The sequence below is a fragment of the Glossina fuscipes genome, unplaced genomic scaffold (assembly GCF_014805625.2).
Source record: "Glossina fuscipes isolate IAEA_lab_2018 unplaced genomic scaffold, Yale_Gfus_2 2, whole genome shotgun sequence".
Classification (NCBI taxonomy): Eukaryota; Metazoa; Arthropoda; class Insecta; order Diptera; family Glossinidae; genus Glossina; species Glossina fuscipes.
The window spans coordinates 1,629,559-1,651,970 of NW_023998416.1; the positions used below are offsets into that span (position 1 = coordinate 1,629,559).

General features: G+C 34.3%; 4 protein-coding genes across 11 annotated transcripts in view; 3 read left to right on the plus strand and 1 right to left on the minus strand.

Moving 5' to 3' along the window:
* Positions 1-1,671: 1,671 nt before the first annotated feature.
* On the plus strand, positions 1,672-12,901 carry LOC119633271 (ATP-dependent RNA helicase vasa). Its single transcript, XM_038026733.1, is given in 9 exon segments — positions 1,672-1,695; positions 6,487-6,552; positions 7,484-7,634; positions 7,714-7,788; positions 10,900-11,180; positions 11,255-11,753; positions 11,756-12,006; positions 12,075-12,569; positions 12,638-12,901. Coding segments are annotated over 8 exon segments (1,848 nt in total). The 5' UTR covers positions 1,672-1,695; positions 6,487-6,522; the 3' UTR covers positions 12,704-12,901.
* Positions 2,789-6,230, minus strand: LOC119633272 (plasminogen activator inhibitor 1 RNA-binding protein). Its single transcript, XM_038026734.1, has 3 exons — positions 5,125-6,230; positions 3,654-3,947; positions 2,789-3,596 (listed from the first exon to the last, which is right to left on the minus strand). Exons 1-3 carry the CDS (start codon positions 5,810-5,812, stop codon positions 3,151-3,153), a joined length of 1,428 nt encoding a protein of 475 aa, XP_037882662.1. The 5' UTR covers positions 5,813-6,230; the 3' UTR covers positions 2,789-3,150.
* Positions 7,844-10,892, plus strand: LOC119633270. The gene is made up of 2 exons (XM_038026732.1): positions 7,844-8,988; positions 9,517-10,892. Exons 1-2 carry the CDS (start codon positions 8,093-8,095, stop codon positions 10,646-10,648), a joined length of 2,028 nt encoding a protein of 675 aa, XP_037882660.1. The 5' UTR covers positions 7,844-8,092; the 3' UTR covers positions 10,649-10,892.
* A 2,438-nt stretch (positions 12,902-15,339) lies between the features above and the next one.
* Positions 15,340-22,412, plus strand: part of LOC119633184 — a 59,473-nt gene continuing 52,400 nt past the window's right edge. For 7 of the 8 annotated variants that reach the window (XM_038026559.1, XM_038026562.1, XM_038026565.1 and 4 more), the window contains exon 1: positions 15,340-17,913. In XM_038026559.1, coding sequence (XP_037882487.1) covers positions 17,700-17,913 — 214 coding nt within the window. In that variant the 5' untranslated portion in view covers positions 15,340-17,699. The remainder of the gene's footprint in view (positions 17,914-22,412) is intronic. The other variant, XM_038026560.1, reaches the window with a different exon arrangement.

Sequence of the window (22,412 nt, forward strand, 5' to 3'; positions counted from 1 at the left end):
CAGTACAGAAATATAATTCCCCGCGCTATATAGGGAAAAACGTGTGTTATACGGGCAATATGAAATCGTATAGTATGAAAACGCGTTACAAGAGTCCGTATTACTGTAGTCTAAATTGTTGTTGTTATTGTATATTTTAAAGAAAAACGCACCAGAAATACCATACAGTATAAAATACTTCATTATCAACTTCTTTGTCTAATTCACTTTTTTCTTGTCATTTCTCTTTTTGATCTCCGCCATTTTATTAAAATCTTATTTAAGTAAATTCCGATTTTACCGTTACCGGCAATAGTAGGCCTTGAATGTGGTGAGTATGTGTGTGTGTTTGCATAATTTTTTTTTTTCTAGCCCTATGTAAGCAAAAGATCAGCTTAAGTTCATCATTCCATTTCCTTCTTATAGAAAATTCTTACGCAAGCAAAACACAACAAACAACCTAAAAAGAATACGTTGAAAATAAAATGAATTTCTAATTTTCATTTTTACTTCATTTACGGAGAACTAATTAAATACAAATTAAAAAAATTAATATCATAAATTTTGTTTTGTTTCAAATTGAACGTAGCGCAATAAAATATATACCAGCTCCATTATGTTTATTGTATTACTTTGCAATGGCAACGCTGTGTACGCTCTAGGCTGTTTAAGCGTAAATTTTCAGTTTTAAGTTTATTATTCTTAGTTCAGTTCTTACGAATAGACGTATTAGAATTTTTGTCGCGCAAATTTGTGCAAGAAGACATATTTCCAAATAAATTCAAGAAATATAAAAGTAAAGGCAAAAATATATAAATAAATTTATATAAAATATAATTATTTATGACATTACAAGACTTCTTACTGGAAGTTTTTTAATAAGTTTAAAAAGTATATTTTGAAGTGTGATATAGGTGAGTATAGAAATATAAATTGACATTTATTTGAAGAAGTAAATGAAAAAGAAGCCGACATTTTGAAAGCACCGTTTGTAGGCTTTGAGATATGGCGAATTTGTATGTATTGCTATGTAAAAATTTTTTTCCACACAATATTGATGGGCAATATTGAAAACCGGGAATTAAGGTGCCCTGCATATTATGAAATAGTAAATATATTGGAAATAATTGTAAATTAAATTATTGGGGAAGAAGTATACAACTTTTAAATGGTGGAACATAAATTAATATTGCAATTCTTAGATTAAGCAGGAAAAACTAAAAGGTGACTTTAAAAATGCCGTTATAATGAAGTCTATCTATTGTGGTTTTCTTACATGCGTTTTGTATGTATGAACGCGGCTCTTCGTTTATAAAACAGTATTCGTTGGAGAGAAGGTCGAATAAATGTTTAAGTGGTCTTAACTGTATATAGGTCGAGCATTAAACTTGTAAAATTGAAATATTTGTTGGGAAAGAAATAATTTTAAATCAGTCTTCATGCTGTCGTTTGGGGTGTACACAACCAACTTCAGCATGTTACTCAATTGAAATAATGAAATAAATATATACTTCATCTACCCTAAGTTTCAGTGTTCTCCAAGAAAGTAAATATAAGAAATTTTTACAACTCTGTTGTATGTTTTATTTCATTGTGTTCCTTTGTGAGTCCACCATTTTCCATCCGTTGAAATTTTCATAAAGTGATTTCTTTTTTTAAGTTGAAGAAAAGCGAAAAAATAACTTAAAATTACATTTATTAATTGGGGAAAAAGAAGTAAGTGAGTGGAAAAGATTTTATAGTGTAATTTCGAGTGCTACAGCAAACGTAGTTAAGTACAAAAAGTAAAAAAAAGTATTTGTAGGATCGAGCGACTCGTGTGTACGTATGTGTCATGCGAATTTGCTGATAGCGCGCTTTTATGCGGTTTATAGGATTGAATGTTTGGTTGTCACTACGAGCATTTGTGAATCTCAATAAAGTAAGCCTTGGTTGAATTTCTCTTTTTTTTTTTTCGTTGTTTGTTAAAATGATTCAAGCGTGTAAAAGAAATACGAAAATATTAAAACATATATATGTTCATAGAGTAGTTAATAACCTCAGTGAATTTGTAAGGTTAAGTTTTTGACAATTTTAAGAAATTTGAAAATTCAAAAGGAGGCCGACTCACATGATTAAATGTACATGTATCTTGTATTACACACTCTCTATTCTTAGTGCTGCAATAAACCACTTGGCTAAGTTCGTGTAAGAGAATGGCTTTGCAACATGTCAGTACAGGATCTAAAAAAATTTTTCGTTTCGAAATCGGCATGAGATTACATTTTTAAAAGTATACCTCCTCTTCCCTCCAATAAATATTAAAATGACATAACAGCCAACTTAAAGAAATGTATCCTTTACATGTATAAGATTTTATCAAGAACCTTTAACAGGTATTTATCGAAAATTTGACGGAATATCTTTGTCGAACCATTTGAAATTTTTTGGGTCAAGGGGTAAGCTCACAATTAACAAAATAATTCACTAATGGAAGGGTATATAGCATTTCTTTTAAGGCGAGAAACAAAGCTTTCTTTCCATGTGTTCACAGTAACAATTTTGAAACTTACACTTTTCTAAAGTGGGATAAAGGAAAGATATTTGTTAATTTATTTTATTCCTTTTCAAATTTACTTATACATTAATTAGTCAGTAATTTGTTACATGATTATTTAAAATATGACCATGAATGACTAAATTACGTTCATCTTGTTGGTATCAAACCAAAAATTATGTCGTATTTTTTATACCTGATGCAATTAAGTCGTTGATGTGTTCTTAAAAATATTGATTTTTACGTGTTCTTCTGATTTATATTTTTCGTATATGTTTGGAAAACTTGTCTTTATTAAAAAAGTTAAAAGAGTTGTTAAAAGCTTTTTTCAAGTTTTCTTACAATATTAATGCAGTTGTGTACCTGCTTTGTGATTCTTATTACGCTGTATTTTGGAGGGCGTATTAAAAACACTCTAAATATAATAATTAAAAAATAAATAAATTTTTTTTTTTAACACTCACACTTTGATTTTTTTCTAAATAACTGAACAGACCGTTCACATTGAATATTTGGCTTTAATTATAAGTTGATCTCGTAATTATTTCAATTGAAAGTGAAGTATACTTAGCTTTTTCTTTTCGAATTTTGTTTTTTTTTTTTTTTTGTTTAATTTCAATCATTTGCATTTGTTTCTAAGCCAAAGTAGGAAATTGACGTTCATCGTTGACTTTGAGTGCTAAATTTTGCTGATGTTTATCTGACGTAAACTGGCGTTTACCGCCACGTCCACCGCCACCGGCGGCTAAATTATTGGCACCCGTACCCGATATTCCACCAGCGCTGCCACCGCCAGAAGCCCTAGGCTTACTATCATTATTATTATTGCCAGTAGAACGAGGGGCGTTGGTCCCTCCACCACCGCCACCACCGCGTCCACCACCGCGACCACGTCCACCAAAACCGCTGCCAATGCGACGACCATCATTGAAATTGAATTGTATGTCTAAAATACGCTGCTGACGTCCTACACGTTGTGGATACATGGCGGGATCATATTCCAATTCCTCTTCACTTTCATTCTCCTTTTTCTTATTATTGTTCAAAACAATCATTTTCTTCCACTGTGATGTGTCCTCGCCTAAAATATTTTTGGAAATTTTATTTAAAAATTTCTATAAATTACTTTGTACTTTACCCTCGCCAGCCTTGCGTATGTTGAACTGCGGTTTAGCTCTTTGTTGCTGTTGGGCTTTCCATTCATCAAGGGTCAATTCTTTTACTTCTTCCTCCACGGTGTTCGTTTGCTCATTGCTTTGTGGTTGTTCATTAATGGTTTCATCAATCTTTTCAGTACCACCACTGGTATATGCAGGAAGATTCGCATTGTCTTCATTATTATTATTTTTAGTATTCACTTCATCAATGGTATCCTTAACAGACCCCCAGTTGTGAGCACCAGAGCCATCGCGTTTGTCGACAGCCTTAACACCTTTTTATAGATCGTATTCAGAAATATTAAAAATTAATTTTTGAAAATTGTAAAAGTAACAGTAAAGATTTATGTTAGGAGTTTTCCATAAGTGTTACCAAAGTTTTTTCTTAACATTCTTTTTTATTTACACAAAAGTAAATTTGCTTTTTGTAATAACTTTCAATTAAATATCTTATATATATAATTTTAATTATATGTACATATATATACACAAACACTTTTTAGAGTTGAGTAATGATTTCATTTATCTTTTAGGGTTCAAAGGATGCTGGATGCTACGGACGAGTTGAAAGATTTTCGATAAAAACCCACTAAAGAGTCTGAAATTGTAAATGACGCTTTCAATAGAATTTGACTTTCAAAAGAGAAAAGCGGATTTCAAACAATTTTCATCTGAGTTGGTTTTATATCAATATTTCCGTTAAAAGGAGAGGAAAATTGTACGTTATCCCCATTGCACTAGAAGGCATTAAGTTGTCCTTGATGCTCGGTTTCATAGTTTTCAAATTTTCTTCTTCTTTACTGATATTTATCAAAGTTAAACAATTTCATTTAATGAGGGAGACGAAACTCGCTCTCCACACTCTTTCTCTCTCTACTCCACACTATGCGCCCACAAGAGGCTTAGGCGTTATGAATTATTCTTATAAGAAATTAGACTTTTCATTATTTTGACGGTTTTGGCAATCGACGGTTTTTCTAACCATTTCAAAAACATGGTATTTCCATGGTTCTAAGATGGCGGGGGATACAATGTGATTAATAGGAAATGGGAAAAGTTTGTGAGCTTTTTTAGGATTCAACAATGTAAAATGTTGCTTCAGAGTTCCGACCATCGTCTTTCACAGTTATCAACAGATTTTTTTATATTCATTTTAGGTCAACGTTGAACAGCATAATCACCGTGTTTCGGCAACTCTGCCGCTGTGCCGATCAGGCTATAAGGCGCGACCACAACTAAAAATTCTTTATAACTGTTGTTGTATTTGTAGACTATTTTTAAACATCAACATTTATGAATACATTTCTTAGTGATGCGTATGCAATTAATTTGATTATACGCTATCACATATATTCTGGTGTCTTTTTATAAATCTATGGAATTCGTTAAAAAGAATGAAAAACTTTCCCTGCTTTTGTTGCTCTAATGCTGCACGTAAATTTTTTAACTTACCGGTTTTGTCTGAACCTGATTGACGATCAAATTCTCGTTTACGATTGCCGCCTTCAAAATTGCGATTATTGCGTGGTGGACGATCGCCACTTTTAAATTGGCGCGTTTGGGCGCTAGCTTCCATAGCACCGATACTGTTGCCAACATTTGCTGATGACATATTTTCGCGATTCGTATTGCGACGATTATTGCGTTGTTCGCGTGTTTCACCGTTTTGTTGTCTAAAGTTAGCATTGCGTTGTTGTGGGGTCGCTTGACCACCTTCACGTCCGTCAACGTTGTTTCGTTTTCGGTTAGCACTTCCGCCACCAGCAACGGTGCTGTTGCCGCTTCCAAAACCGCCTGAATTTGATTGCTTATTCGGTTTATCAATCATAGTGCCAGTACTGGTACCAGCACAAGAAGGATTTTTCTTTTGGCCCTCATTCTTATTTAAAGGTTTATTTTCTTTTTCTGCCTGATTTAGTTTCTTGGAGTTACTGGTTGAGGTGTTGGCGGTGTTGCTATTGACCTTGCTGATACCTTCGGCAATTTGTTTGTTCGCCGTCCTTTGATTGGATACGGTTCCAGTCGAAGCGGTTGTTGATTTGACTTGCTTCTTCTTTTTAGCGACAATATTATCTAATGGATCGCTAATGTCATCGTCCATGAACAAAAGTTCATAACGATTATTCCCAGATGTATCCATTATGAGATTTTTTGCCTTTTACCATGCAATTTTTCTGCACAACACTTTTTCCTTCCCTTCTATAATATTGTTTAATTTCACTATATATCTGCGCTTTGTGCTGAGCTTTTATTGTATAAATATTTTAATGCAATCGAACGAATATCTGTCGATGCTTTTCAATACGATTTTTCTTTTGGGCTTTAATATATATTTTTAATGTTAACCTTAATTATTGCGTTCTACTACTGCTGCATACAAGTACACACGCATAAACGCACACATATGTGTACATTATTCACTCAGTTGCAAGATATTCTCGTTGTTATTCGCTCAGAACCTATGCTTAACAACCAACAAGCGATAGTAGAAATAAGCATGGTAGTATACATATGTATCGAGGAAAAAGTATGGAACAAAAGAAATAAGAGCAAAGAAGAAAAAACAGATGAATGAATGCACGAAACGGATTGTCAAATTTACTGCAATCTCAGCATTCAAATGTATCTCTGACGGAGCGTATTTTAAGTATTGTTCACTAAATGTTTACGATATAAACTCGAAAACAGAGTTGTATATCTTACGGATTGAAAATCCTCTTAAGCAGAGTTCTAAGTATTGTCAAAACATATAAAATATTCATTCGTTTGATATTCAATAATTAAACGGACACGTCCTTTTGTTTCTTTGTGTAGCCTTTTTCAGTTATTTCCTGATTGCAAACTATCGTTATGTGGGATTGGGATGAGAGTGATACAGAGGTAAGTAAAAATATGTAGTTTATGCAATTAAGTTTTTTCTTCCATATATGCTTCGGTCGAGATAGAGTATATTTGGGAGAACGGTTCTTTCCACACTTAGCATTATGATATGCACAAAAAGTAACTCATTTCTTTTCACATAAGTTATTTATGTAATGTAAGTCTACGCGAGTATACCTAAAGAAGGACAAAACGGAGAAAATATACGGACGTCCCTTTTTCTATGAAACCATAGCTCGACGGCAATTTATTGGTATGATAGGCGTTTCTAAAAGGATCTTATTATATGCAATTACTTCTACATAGTTCGGTATTTCAATTATAGTATTATTATTAAAATTGAAAAGGAAATTTCAGTATTGGAAGAGGGAACTCTCAAGAGAAGTTTTCAAAAAAATATTTTACGGGTTTTCGAAAAATAACAAGAAAAAAAAGTATGAATTCCGCTGCTCAAATTGAAAATGAATAAAAAGAAGAAGAGTTTTTCGAAAATCACATGTGCTTTTTACTTACATTTTCTCATTTCTCTATTTACTATTCTGATTTTTTGACAGTTGCTGTCAATAAATAAAACCTAAACGCTAACCGGTAAAAGATATTTAATTAGAATATTAATGCTGCTCTGCATTTACATGAATTTTTACTGAGAGAGAATTTCCTACGTTTACTTGAAATAAAAACGGGAATTCACCTTTTCAATTAAATCATAAATTGCGGAGTGCAAATTAAAAATTAATAAAAGAAAAGCTTAAGTAATGGAGCGCTATAGACAAATGAGAAATCGTGTTAAGCAAAAAGAAGAAAATGTACAAAATACGAAATTGTATTCAGAAAAGAAGAAAACTGCTAACGATCTAAAAGAAAACGATGTAGGATTTATATTCGTTTATTTATATTGATATTCGTCTTATCGGACACGATTTCATTTCAGATGCCAACTGGAAAAGGTTTTGGCGGCACAAACGACAAATTCAGATCTAATCGTAATGCGGATAATGAAGAAGACAACGATAATCAATATTCTTATAATAAATCTGGCCGTTTTGGTGGTGGTTCTAGAGGAGGACGAGGACGTGGCCGAGGTAGAAATTAATTGAAACTCACTTTATTTCAGACAGATCTATGCATATATATATATATATATTGTATGTTTTTTTCTAGGTCGTCCCTTAAGTGATTCTCATGGGTCTCGTAGTTTTACTAACCGTCATCATTCGGAGGAAGCTGATTCTAACGGTAAGTTTTCATATGTGCGCCCTAGTTATTCTAATTGAAAGTTGTTGGTGTGGTTGCATGCATCACTTGTTCTGTTGATAATAATTACTAACTAACTATTAGTCTCTAACTAAGTATACCGTTTTTGGGTCTTTTGAATGATACGTGTGAGTTGTTTTTCTCTCTGTCTTCTCCTCCCTGTTCTGTAACAGCGTTTAACAACAATTTTAATCATAGTAACGTAACAACTGAAAATGAACATTATCATAATGAAATTTTTGCTTCGATACCAAAAGATTTTAAACGCGATACTGTTTTGGAATTCATGGAGAAATTGCCTGAGATTTTAAAAAGCTCCAATCTTTTACAAAGGTACTTGATGTACTCTTATATACTAAAAGCTTATGAAATGAATTTAGATGAAGCGAAGCGAGCACGACCGACATTTTCTAAATCAGCCACCGAAAATAAAAGATCGCATTTGGAAAAACATCACATGTTACGTAATATTATAAATGTTGAGGAAGAACAAGAAGAATTTCTAAATTGGATTTTAGATGAAAATATGAGTGAGGATTCGATCGATATAATCGATATCTATCAACAAAAAGGTGATTCACCTGAAATGATTACAATACAGGAAGAAGAGCAAGAAGGAATTTTTAATTTACCAAAAGCAGAACCACCTTTGCTTAATATAACGGACATTATTAGCGAACACGATGTGGCTTTGCCTGAAGACACGCAACAGTGCGGATTTTTTTCTTCACTAACTGTTCCATGTGATGATCACAGGTCAATATGGCCGAGGAGAAGACCTCGTATTATAAATGAGGAAGAATATCGACTATGTTTTCCGCTACCGAAGCGTAAAATTCTGAAAATTAAGTGCTTACGACCTCATAATAAAAAAAGCATAGCTACGAGAGTATCTTTGGATTGGTTAATAGAAAATGAATTTAACGTGGAAGACGCGTTCAACCAGTCAGTGGTGGTCGACGACAATCGCCAATCTATTGAACTATCGGAAGTCGTTCAACCACGTACGGATTCTTCATCGATTCCAATAGTGCGACAGTTGCCTTCACCACATTTAATTGGCAGTTCCTCGTTGAAATTACCGGCGACAATAAAGGACTCTCACCAGATTCTTACGTCTGTGGAACAAGGAGAACAGATGCAAAATATTGATAGCAGCTCCTCAATGAACGAAGCAGCGAGGTATGGTTATAGGTTTACGAATGAAATAAGACTTCATGCCGAGTTTTCTCATAAAGCGAGTTTAATTTGTTGCAACAAAATCAAGGGAATTGTTATGTAGTGTAGTAAACGATTTAAGGTAAGTACGGACAAGATCTTCCAATTCTTACCAGAGACGCTTGGCCGCGTGCAGTAAAGAGCTCAACATTTTTTTGCGCACTGCGCTTTTGGACAACCCTCTGCTAGTCTTGCCCTTTTTCGTGATGTTTCCAATTTTCACGCACGGTTCGCCTTTTCGTTCTCCTCCACATATATTCCTTGTGGACCAGCCCAGTGTCTTTATGCGGACATCCCTTGAGCCTGCGAAAGCAAAAAAAGAGCAAAAAGGATAATTACTTGATTAGGGAGATTAGGTGTCTGTCATTTAATTTCATTCATTCTACGATTTTGTTGTAACTTTTCAGATAAGTTTTCATGCAACGAAAATCTCAATTAAACTCGTGGTTTGAGATCGAAACCAAAGTTGTCTTAAAAATTTTAATTTCGTAGATATTATCCTTCGAAAACGGCGTCAGTTTTGGGATCTCAATTGCAAGTGGAATCGATAATTGTCCCGCCTCAGATAATGTCTTCGCAAAGTAACGTTGATCAATCCGACGGAATTATTAGTATTACTCCAGGCCTGACATCGACAACACTTCCAGCTCAGACTTCATCAGGAGAAAGGCGATTTTATAAGGGTTTGCTGAACCGTAATGTAGACAGGCCGGCGGTCTCTACTCCACTTGGAGTATTAGATGAAGAATGCCTTTCTAAGCGTCGTCATACCACCTTAACTGAATTAAATTCATTAGAGGAAGCAGAAGAACAGCTCTGTCAGTCGAATAAAACGCCCGAGGAAATCGTAAGTGCTACTGGAGAAACTCAAGCTCATGAGCAAAATTTAGAATCTATAGAAAGAGTGGTGCAACCGCGTCCGGAACAATTAGATAATTTACAACCTTTATGGCCGGGGGATTATCGTAAAGATTGGTACGAAATTTTAAGAACCAGAACTGAAGGAGTGGGCTACGAGCAAGTACCAACTATATATCGTGCAAAAAAGAGGAAAAGGAAGAGAGCCCGTGTAGCTCCTGCACAAGTTTCTGAAAATGTGATAAGGCCTTCTCAAGGTCCTCAGCATATTTTAACGGACATATTACCATTACCGGGACAAGATGTTCTTCCGCCGCTAAACCAATCACTCGAGTTGAGCGCAAACCGTGAGAGGAATGATTTGCTTGCGATTGGCGATGATTTGGTACCTCAATTGAATACTGCCCAACAACAATACGATCAGTTCATCAAGGAAAATTATGAGAATATTTCAATAGTTATGAACAATTTGGATATAGTACGTGCCATATTCGACAGTTATCGTCGATGTCAGCGAGGCGTGGATATACAGAAATCCGTAATGCATTATGATGCTGAACTGGTATTGAACGCTTGTAAAAGACGATTGTCGGTTAAACGCGATATCATACGAGCTCTTATTTGTAACAGATCATTTGATTTTACTAAACTTGATTGCATAACCGATAAAATGGCAGCAGCCATTGGTTTTGCTTTTGTTTTGGAACTGAAGGCAGTCGGTCTAATTAACTTGGCCGCTAACGGCCGCATAATACATTTAATCTAATTTTCATAATTTTTTATTTAAGAGTTTATTAAAAATTTAACGTCTAGAGTAGTACTTGTGGATGCCATTTATGTTTGCTGTTTTATATTTGCTTTGTTTCCGTTTTTAAAAGCTTTTTCTTTGTTAATATGTGTGGTTATGTGTTCTTTTAAGAAATAAATTCAAGAATTCAAAGGAAATTTCTTGCCTAAGCTTAAGCTTAGTTTATTCATCTCCAACTCCTACCAATTTTTACTGCAAAAAAAATTTAGGGTTCCACAACGATGATGATGGAGGAAATGATAGAAAACGAGGCGGTTTTAATCCGCGCGGTCGTGGTGGGGGCGCAGGCGGTAGACGTGACTACAATAATGGTAGAGATGAATACAAACGTAATAGAAACGACGATGATCAAAATGGTGGTGCAGATGAGCCACAGAAAGTTCGCGAATTCTACATACCGCCCGAACCAACCGATAATGAAGATGAAATATTTGGTAGTGGTATAAGCTCTGGCATAAATTTTTCTAAATATGAAAGCATTCCCGTTAAGGTAAGACTTTTACATACATAAAAAAGGTAAAAATACAATTTGCGTAACAGTTCCAGTTTTCATATCCATTTTAGGTAAATGGTCAGAATCCTCCCCCTGCCATTCAAACATTTGAAGATGCTGGCCTTCGAGATATTGTTTTAAAAAATATAAAACGGTCCGGTTATAAAGTACCTACGCCCATTCAAAAGACTGCTATACCAGTAGTAGGAAGTGGGCGGGATCTGATGGCTTGTGCGCAGACTGGATCCGGCAAAACCGCGGCTTTTCTTATACCCATTATCAATCAGTTACTGAATGATAATGCTGAAGCATCGATTGGTAGGCCACACGCTTTGGTTGTGTCGCCTACACGCGAATTAGCTATCCAGATATTCAATGAGGCACGTAAATTTGCCTTAGGTTCGTATTTAAATATACGTATCGTTTACGGGGGTACTTCGTCCAAGTATCAAAGTGAAAATATGGGCAAGGGTCCATGCCACATATTAATTTCCACTCCGGGCCGTTTAATGGATTTTGTAGAAAAATGTTTTATTACATTTGAGGATATACGTTTCGTGGTCCTCGATGAGCCGATCGAATGTTAGACATGGGCTTCAAAGACGCTGTAGCTACGATAATGAATCACGCAACTATGCGAAGCGTCTCGGAACGGCAGAATCTGATGTTCTCTGCCACGTTTCCGGAGGAGATACAGCGAATGGCCGGAGAATATTTGGATGAATATATATTTGTAGCTATAGGCGCAGTAGGTGGTGCTTGTTCCGATGTCACTCAGAATGTGTATGAGGTCGAAAAAATCCAAAAGAGAGCCAAACTCATGGCAAGTAACCGTTGCGATATGAAATGTTGAAGATTTTTAATTGCTATTTGGCGAATTTTTCGAAACAGGAACTTTTAAAGAAGGACGCGAGCGGCACGATTGTCTTTGTGGAAACCAAGCGAGGTGCCGACTTTTTAGCATCTTTTTTGTCAGACACAGTATATCCGACTACTTCGATTCACGGCGACCGTTTGCAACGGCAACGCGAAACTGCTTTGGTAGACTTTAAAGCAGGAAGAATGAAAGTGCTAATTGCGACCTCGGTAGCTGCTCGTGGTCTTGATATCAAAAATATTAGACACGTAGTTAATTACGATATGCCATCGTCAATTGATGAATACGTTCATCGTATCGGACGCACTGGTCGCGTGGGAAATAATGGCAAAGCAAGTAGTTTCTTTGATCCCCAGCAGGACTCGGCTATTGCTGGCGAATTGGTAAAAATTCTAGAAGGTGCTGGTCAAGAAGTGCCGCAGTTCTTAAAGAAATATAGTTGCGGTGGTGGCCGTGATAATCGGGATGGGCGTTTCGGTGGCCGTGATGTGCGAAAAGATATTGCTCAGGTGAATTGATTTATTAAGAGTTTTGTAAATACATAAATTTTTAACATGCACCCCTTTTTTTTAATTAGAGCTATGATCATTTTATAACTTCTGCCGGTCCCGATGCTTTTGAAGAAGACCAAGACTGGAATTAAGCCAAGATTTTAGTGATTGGTCTTCGCTTACAATTTAATACTACCTGCTTTTAGGAAAGACGAAGGCTGAAATTGATTTTCCTTAGTTGTTCTTTACTAATATTACAATATATGTCTTCAGCTTTGTATTAAATGACTTTCATTTTTTTCTGAATTACTGCTACATTATAAAAAAGTTTAAATTTGAATTTAAAATTTTTTTATTTATTATTGTCGATATAATAAATTCATCGCAAGCACGTCCTCGTACATTTTTACAAAATTAGGTTTAACGCTTTTTTTTTTTAAATATGAATAGGTGCACATCTTGCACATCCGTTAGATAAAAGTAAATGCAATATGAACGCCTCGCGCAGGGTAATATTAGGTGTTTGCAAAAGTGTTGCGTCACTTTCTCTTTGAAAATTGGTGGAATATGTATTAATCAAAATGGTTTCCATCGTTTTCTGCAACATTTTGCAATACTTATGATGACATCATGTTGAAGGAATCGGTACTGCTTTGGCAGCGATCCATCTACCGACCCATTTTCGCACTACCTAAACTTTATGGATCCGCGTGCCAGCCAAGCCTGCCGCACCGATCTGAACAGACGGTAATCAGTCATGTCTGATGAGTACTCTGATGATGATGAACAACTAACTACTCTTGCAACGAGTGCCAAAATAATGGCATTTTCGATCAATTCTTGTCGCCAGTTTTAAACCGTTGAAATCAAAGCCGGCAATTGGTACTTGATTGAGCAGCACCATCATAAGCCTGTGAACGTATTTCGTGGGTTTCGGAAGCAGATTTCTTCAAATCAATAACAAAAGTAATGAATTTGGAAGAAGAAGGATTTTGGGTGTTCGATGATCAGCGTAGGCGTACTCTAAATAAATCAGTAATCTTAAATGAAATTTTATTTCATACTTTTGTAGAGGACTGTCAAAGCCAACACTGCAAACACCTAACAATCGTATACACATCATGAAGGGAGAAAGCGTTTGTCTTTCGGTTTCATGATCATTCAACCAACAAACAGATTGCATTGGTGTTACGAGTTTTAAGGAATAGCTTCGCTAGGTGGCTGGTATGTAAATTGTCTCCATTCCTCAATTTAACAATTATTTTGTGAAAGAAACGAAAAGATAAATTTATTACTCCGCACCATTGATGGTGAATGTATGTATAAATGATATTGGCATTCGAAAGAAAATGATTAAAATCTCGAAATCGTTGAATTCCTAGAAGAATACTTTGTGTTGTGCGTTTACACAGATATTGCAAGAAGATGTGAACTAATCGTACATTTTTCAAAAGCTTTTTGACACAGGCAATGATAGATTTTAACACTAATCTGATGCTGCGTGCAAATCAATTTATTTTAAAGGTCTTATAGCTAGCGTACATACATTCAATGTGTCACATATATATGTCAAAAATAAGCTGATCACCGTTAGACCATGCCAAGTGCGGTAGGTTTGCACAATTTCATATACGGATTGTGATCTTATCAATTCTTATGTATGTATCTATGTAGGTTGCATTGTTGAAGTTGGTCCGTATTTTAATTATTTATATTAAGATCGGTATAAGTTTTAATATAACGCCCAAATCAAAACAACCATATGTAGAACAAAATCAATTTTATTTAATTTATTCTATAGTTTGCCTGAAAAAGAAAGGCATCTCCAATCTATGAATTTAATCTAAGCTTGGATCGCGCTCCTTTACTCGTGAGCTTAGCGATAATTTTCACTTGGTCCTCCTCTTGGTTATGTTGGGGAATTCAAAGTTAAATTGCACTATGAGTAAAGCTCTTCCTCCAACGTTGAGCGACTAAAAGGCTTTACTGAGCACATCAAAGGCATACTTAAGCGGAATATATGAAAAATAAATATGTTTAATGCGATCTCCGATGAGTACTTCGAAAGCATACAAAAGAATGAATGATTTTAGTATAATTTTTAGTAAGATGGTAAGAGCATAAAAAGCTTAGCGGTTTTTGAATGTTTCCTTGAATTATTTTTTATGTTCTTTTTTTTTTCGAATGGGTTGTAATCCAGACTAAGTTAGCCTCCTCACAATTGCCATATTTTCAATAGGCTTAAAAGTTAACAGATGATTTAACGGATACAGGATAAAAACAAATCATGCAACCGGCATTTTTTTTTTTTTTTTTCTTTCATTTGTAGCGCGATGGCCTATAAATTGAGATTTGTATATAAAGAACATAGTAAAAGATAAAGAAGGGAACACAACAAAAACTGAAAATAAGTAAAATAAAAATCGATAGACCAACAGAACAGTAACTCTCCACGACATAAATTAGAAATGTTATTAAAGCGAGAAAGGAAAGAAAAAAAAAACACCCTCATGTAAAGAAATTGCATTTGTTGGTGTTAGTCTTTAACGGTAACTTTTAGTAAACGGTTGTTCGGAGATAAAAATGAAAGTTTTTCATCCTTTTACAATGATAGTGAAAATATAAATAAAAAAAATTAAAAAAAAAAAAAAATAACAGGAAGAAATAAAGAAATTGTATTGAAATCAATTCAAAATAATATGAAAAATAAAAAGACTTTAAACGAACGCAGTTTTCAAATTAGAATTTAAAAATTATAAATACCATAGCAACCGTATTTTTAATTTATTTTTTTTTATTTATTTATTTTTTTTTTTGTTTAATGTGCTACAAAAAACCTTTGCAAGTGTTATGAAATAACCTTTCCTTTTCCTTTTACATTTTGAAGAGAAAGGAAATTCACATACAAGTCATGGCTAGAACTCTTAAACGAATCCAGCTTTGAATACAAGATTTAATAAAGAGAAAAAAAAAAACAAAAGACTTTTAAAAAAATTTTTTTTAAAGAAAAAAAAAATAAACATCAGAAGTACTTTTAGTGTTACGTATATTGCAATTATCTTTAAATAAAAAGTTTATTATTCACCACACCTTGCATACGTTCACTCTATGTTGTTACACCCCGCCGTACTTACTTGTTTTCTACTTTCTACTGTGTAAAGACCATTATCCGGAAATTTCACCATTATTTCATGTGTTAGTAGCGTTTCCACCATACGTCATTCCTTCTCTTATGTTTTTTTTTTTTTTTCCTTTTTGTTGCTATTGTTTTTATGCACTAAATAGTAGCAGCAGCAGTAGCAAGTGTAGTGGGAGCAAGTGATACTTAACATTGTTGTTAGTCTTTTGTTTCGCTTGCTGCTGCTGTGATTGTTATTATTGCTAGTACGCTTCAAGCAGTGTTACGAATAATTCATATTTTCTAGTACAACGACCCATTTTTACCCCGTTTTAAATGTCATTGTAACGGTGCTGCTATTTCGCTTTTTTTCTATTATTTTTCGTTTTCTCTTGTGCTGGCCTTTATTGAAAAGTAATTTTAAATCATTGTTAATCTGGATGGGATGGTAGATAGTTTCTCAAAGATTTTACATTTATTTGTTAATATATTTGTGGATAAAGAGACGATTTTGCATATTTATTACAAGTCAGTAAGAAGACGGCAAGAAAAAAAATTTAGAAAATTGTGTTTAAGAAGCTTTCTGATCATTTATGGACATGAGCATCTGTCGATTGTGATCACTTTCAGCGTCAATATCGATATGCAGGTGAAAAATGTGTTTAGTTTAAACACTTGCAGAAAGAAATTTTATGCTTTACGAACCGGAATATATTTTAATAAACTCGAGCGACATAGTTTCTCGAAATACGTATCAGGGAGTCCATAAGCTGTACGCGTTCATAATCACCGAATAGAGTAATTCGTTTGGCCGTATCTCTCTGTAACTATACGCTCGCAATTGCGAACTTAAACGTTTCTTTAGAACAACAAACTTCACTTCCAATTTTTTCTTATCTCATTTACTAAGTAAGTTCGTAAATTGTAGCTAAATCGGTCGGCGGACTCGCTTAATACTACCAAGAAGGTGAAATTTTTGGTTTAATCCACTAAGGGGGTTCAAAAAAATATTTCTCCAACTGTCGAAGAATAACCTATAAATAAGACGGTACTCATGTGATATTTCACATGTAACAATAAGCTGCAGCTAAATTACATAAACAAATGTTTAAATTTCAACCTCATGTGTATACATGTCGTAAAAACGATTTTCATTATATTTTCGTTTCCAATCCAAGGCATGCCTGGCTGTCATGACCATCCAACATCGTGACCTTTAGATTAGATGCTCTGCTGCAGTGCTACTATATGTCCGAATAAATTTTGCCATTTTGGAGTAGATCACCTTTCAACTTCTACGAAGATCTGTGGAGGACTCTTTTTATAGCTGTCAGTCAAAACTAACAATTCTTCGGAGTCTTTTTCCATTGGTGATATCAGACCAAATTTTGCAACAATGCCAGTGCAAGTTAGGACCGGTAATGATAATCATAAAGCTTGAGACGAGTTCGTGCAGTAAGAAAGGCGCGCTTGAGACTATACATGGCGGAATCAATCAGTTCATGTTATATTGTGATCAAAATGTTCTTACTATAGGGAGCGAGGCTTAAACAAATTCGTCCCGTTTTGATATTTAGGCATATTCTCATATCGCATGCAGTTTCAACAAACAGACGGAAGAACAAAAGGAAAGGACTAAATAGATTTTGTTATATTATTAGAGGATGGGGTTAGCCCTCTTTCTACACTTCTTTCTACCTCGAGACTATAAAGTAAAAAAAAATATAAAGCAATTTTTAACAAAATTCAATTCAACTTTTAGGAAGTTTTTAACTGGTTTATGTATTAAAAGCATATTATTTATTTAAAAAAAAAAAAAAAAAAAGAAAAGAAAAATTCAAATAAATGAAAAGACAAGAGTTTAATGGATAACGGTTTGCAATGCATTTGTATCTGCATTAAAATTGAAATAGATTCAGTCAATAAAATTCTATAGTGTGCATATCTACGAAAACCGTTAATATATTTTGTAATACATGTGCTGAGAGTGCAACATTGTTGAAGTTATATGGTTGTATTAGTGTGTTAATATGAATAAAAGTATTGAAAACTTATTGCAACAGAACAGTGGCGAAATGTCTTCAGAACGACAATCATCGGAAGATGTACAAGAGTCTACAACCACAGCTGACGATGCTGCTATAGAGGGTGATGGCGACTTCACCGATGATAACAATTTTGAATCGAATTTGCGACGTCGTAAAGGCAAAATAATATCCTGTGCTAAGGAAACCATCGAAAATGGTAAATATTGCATTTAAGTGTATATTTGTTTATTCATTTTCTCTAAGCAATGCATGTACGTACCAGTATAAGTATTGTCTGTATACAGGAAAACAACATGTTGTTTATCATGTTTTGGGAATTGTTTTCCTTGCTTATTTGAAAATTTGCCCTTTCAAAGAGACTAAAACATACACACGCATGCATGCATGTATGCATGTATGCATATACATGCTTCTAATCGATTTCCATTGATGTCTCATAGCAATATTTCAGTTCAATCCATTCAAACAAAAAGGCCATTAATTGTTATGTTATAATTGAGTGTTCGATTCGAACAGTTTGCAAATAGTTCTCTCTCAAAACAATAATTGGACTTGGTGTTTCATTTCCAATTTCCTTTACATTTGCACCTAATTAAGATACTTTTGTTTGTCATTTTATAAAAAGGAAAACTTTTTAAAGACAATTTATTTATTTATATTTATTCATTTATTTATTCGTCATAGCCACTTATTGTAAACAAAGAAACTTAAAATTACTTATTCCTATTTCTTCTCTAGTAATAGTAAGTAAGAACATATCGTCAGATATACATCAATTCGTCTGGTATGGTTATTCAGTTGTTCTAGTGATAACACACCAAAAAAAATTATATATTATATTAATGCGTGTCCCCATATTGGAGATTGCCCAATCTATCGCATAACGTGATCCAAACTTAGCAGAAATTTTATTATTTTTCAATTTCCATCATAAAAAACTAGGGATTAGACTTTCTCTCCATATGAGGGCTTGCTTTTCATGATAACCCCTATATATGTTAGGATCTTCAAAATGGATCGATATGGTTGAATTTTGGTTCAATTAATTTTTATGTCAAATTATCTAAATCATTATAAATCGCGTTTTTCCTTAGGTCCAAGCACGTCAGTGTACCAAATTTCATCAAAATGCTACCTATAGGTTGAATACAAGCAGAAAATGATTCTGAATCGATCCGTATAATAAATGGTGAGTCTCTCTTGAGCCTTTCTGCGTGTAACACATATCCACACAAGCTTAATATACCCTGAAGCAAAAGTGATGTAGGCTATAAAAAGTCCACTCGTGCGTCTCTTGTAGCCTGCTAATGCTTGTTCGCGCCCTGATATTTAAATATAATTTTTTCGCTTTAACCTATGATTGAATTGACTCTCAGTCACTATGCAGGTTTCAAAACATCGATCAAACTATGCTCTATAGAGTAAGAGCTTCTAGGGGCAGAGGAGAATGAAGAAAACTATATAATATTTTCTTTTCATAACCGACGAGAATTTAGTTTCAATAATTCAACATAAGGGAATTGATGTCTCTACATGTTATGTAAAGATGAAATATGTAATGCAGCAAATCTGTATGTCTATCTTTTTTTTCTGGAACACACTGCGACCGCATTTTTCGAAGCTGGTTTGGTTTCTTCTGCATTGTGGGCCTGTCCGTGAATGGAACGCGTCCATTTTTTTAATTTTATATTAATCGATTTACGACTGTGACGACTGGCAGAATTTATCAGTCAAATTTCCGTATGTCTACTGTTAATTATGTAAGTGTCACAGAACTGATTTAAAGCATTTTGATGGAGTAGAAGTTGGCGACTTTTTTCTGGCAATCTATTTCAGAAAGGGAATCGGATGCAATAGAAGTATATAGACTGAGCGACAAGTGTATGTATGTACAGTCCCTGCAGGAAAAAACGATTCAAGCGAAACATCAGAAATTTCTATTGACCTCCTTTGGAGTTTTTGTGATTCTAAGTGAATAGGCGCCGCAGTTGCTGTTGTAGTACTAAAAGTGAAAGAAAGTTGCTCAAGCTAAATGTCGATTAGACTTGGATGCTCCTCCGAATCAAGGCAGCCCTGAGATTTAGTGGCAGCTTCTTTTTGAACTGAAGTCTAAAATTGAGATAATATTCAAAAAGGTTGCGGAAAATGATCTGAGGAAAACAACTAAGCTATTTGTTTGAAGCGCAGAGAGCCGTGAATATTTAAGTACTTTTGTATCTATTTAAATTTGCCTACAAAAACTAAAACGTTATAGTCGGGTAAGATAGGCAACCGTTTATCCTACATCATTATAGTCTAAAATTAAGAATTCAGTCAAATATGAAAATTTACGATCACTTTACAATGCGGCAGACAATTTTTCGTAACTTTTTTTTATGGGAGGTGTTCAAAGAATGGCCCGATCTCATTCATATTAGATTAAATAAATTTACAAAATATTACAGTTCAACATTCGTAAAGAAATAATAAAGCTTGCAATATTTTTTTAAAATAGCAATTGCCTCAAAATATGCTCCCACTAGGGGAGTGGTCATAAAAAAGATTTAATCAGATAAAATTTCAATTTAATTCCGAGTTTTTTATACCCACCTACCTACCACATTTATTCTAAAGACGACCAAGAAGAAAAAACTGGATTTCCATGTGCAATAATATTGGGTAGGCGTCGCTGAGTTTTCCAATTTTTGCAGAATATGTGTGGAAATGTGTGCCGTATGTCTTTCGTTTTTTGTTAGTAATGACCAAAAAACTTAGAAAACACTGGTATTCTCTATGCATGTTATATTGTAGGCGTGTCACTTGATCGATAGCTTCAGAATTTTTGCTACACACATTACACAGACATTGACAGATGGGTTTAAGTTGATTCAGAATTTTATACTAGTTAGGGATACATATACCTATACTTTGCGGGGTCTTTGAAGTTTCTCTCTGGATATTGCAAACGCTTTGTTGAAATGAATATACTCTCCATCCTTTGGCGTTGGATATAAAAGGCAAAAAATTTACCCAATCTATTCAGTCTATTCATCAGGTATGCTTCCTGCAAAAGGCGAGAATGAATGAAAAAAGAATTTTTATTTTCCTTTTCAATTTTTTCGCAAAGCTGATGAATAGATAAATTAATCGTGAAAGCTTAAAACTTCTTTTTTTCTGATTTCAAATTTATTTAGTCTTTAGGTTAATGTTTTTTTTTTCCTCCCATTCCATCCACACCATTTTGAAAATGTGTCGAGTTTAGAAGAAATGAGATTTTATAATTTCAATAAAGCGATAATTGTTTAGTGCGTTGGACAAAAAAAGGAAAAAAATTATTTTTTTGCTTATGTATTATTAAAGTTCCAGTTTTATTTGAAATGCTCTATAAGAAAACGCAAAAGATTATAAGAGAAATGGGTACTTTTATAAAATGGCGTAACCCTGCTCCAAATTAGTCCTACAAGCACAATCGTCATGGCTACTTATCTGGAAAATAATTGTGGAGACCCAATGTAAGTCCATTATAAGTTACTGCTTACTTCGCAATATGACCGATCATTCATGCCGCCTATCCGTATAACATGGTGATTGTGAGAAAGACCGCAATTTATTGAGTGTGTACCCAATCGGCAAGTGTGATGCCTTTATCGACTGAGCTAAATATATAGCTGCGGCTAAAGAAAACTCTACGGCGCTTGAGAGTCGCCATTCTTACCTGTTTGGCTACTCAGGCCGATAATAAATGGACTAGTACTAAAACCTTTGCACTTCGCTCAACACTTCTTCTTGAACAAGTAAAAATGCTATAGTCGGGCAAGGTCGACTATTCAATACCCTACACTCACTTTCTTTCATTTTCTTAATAATGCATCAAAAATTGTTAATTATGTTTATGCACACGTACAATTTTCATGGGAACCCTCGTATTGGAAGATAGTTAACTATTAACGTGGTCTAAATTTAGTAAACTTAACTTACTTGTCAAATATTTAACTATCTGCAAGTTCTTCCCCTCATAACAAACCACAAATTAGAGTTTGTTGCCATAGAATGGTTTGCCACTATATATGGTGCGATCTAAAAAATAGACTTATGTGGTTCGACTTCGGTAATTTTTTATGTAAATTATCAGTATCAACGATGGTTCATCAAAAAGTGTTGAAGATTAGCCCTTGGGGTAAACAGTTAAAAAATTTCCCCATCTGCTCCAAAGTCTCACTCCAATTTACATTGCCGAAGTACTATTATTAATCGATTTTTATTGCGAAATTGTAAAAATGATATTATTTTTCCATACAACGACTTGTCAAAATAAAGCGCTGTATGGAGAGGGGTCGATAAAGTGGTCTAACCTGAACCCGTTTTTCCACGATCCAAAACACGTCAGTACATCAAATTTCATAAAAATATCTCAAAAATTGTGATTTGTATGTTGAAAATAAGAATAAGCGGACATACATAAGGCGGACAACGGGGAAGCCAGATTAGATTGTTTCAGAACATTTCAGATTCCCTGAATTGATCCTTATAATAAAAAGTGAGTATATCTCAAATTCTTCTGGGTCTGCATAATTTAATATACCTTGTGCCATATATGGTATAAAGTATAATCAAGTTGGTTTGTATATGCTACACTACTTGCGGTAGACGCATATATGACCTTTTATGATACCAACGGATCTGATTGTCTGTTCGTCTTGAATTACACTAGAATTC

Coding starts and splice junctions, on each gene's coding strand:
- LOC119633270 (XM_038026732.1), top strand. CDS start 8,093: ATGGAGAAATTGCCTGAGATTTTAAAAAGCTCCAATCTTTTACAAAGG. Junction 8,989..9,516: donor TCAATGAACGAAGCAGCGAG/GTATGGTTATAG, acceptor TTAATTTCGTAG/ATATTATCCTTCGAAAACGG.
- LOC119633272 (XM_038026734.1), bottom strand. CDS start 5,812: ATGGATACATCTGGGAATAATCGTTATGAACTTTTGTTCATGGACGAT. Junction 3,948..5,124: donor ATCAGGTTCAGACAAAACCG/GTAAGTTAAAAA, acceptor ATCTATAAAAAG/GTGTTAAGGCTGTCGACAAA. Junction 3,597..3,653: donor CATACGCAAGGCTGGCGAGG/GTAAAGTACAAA, acceptor AAAATATTTTAG/GCGAGGACACATCACAGTGG.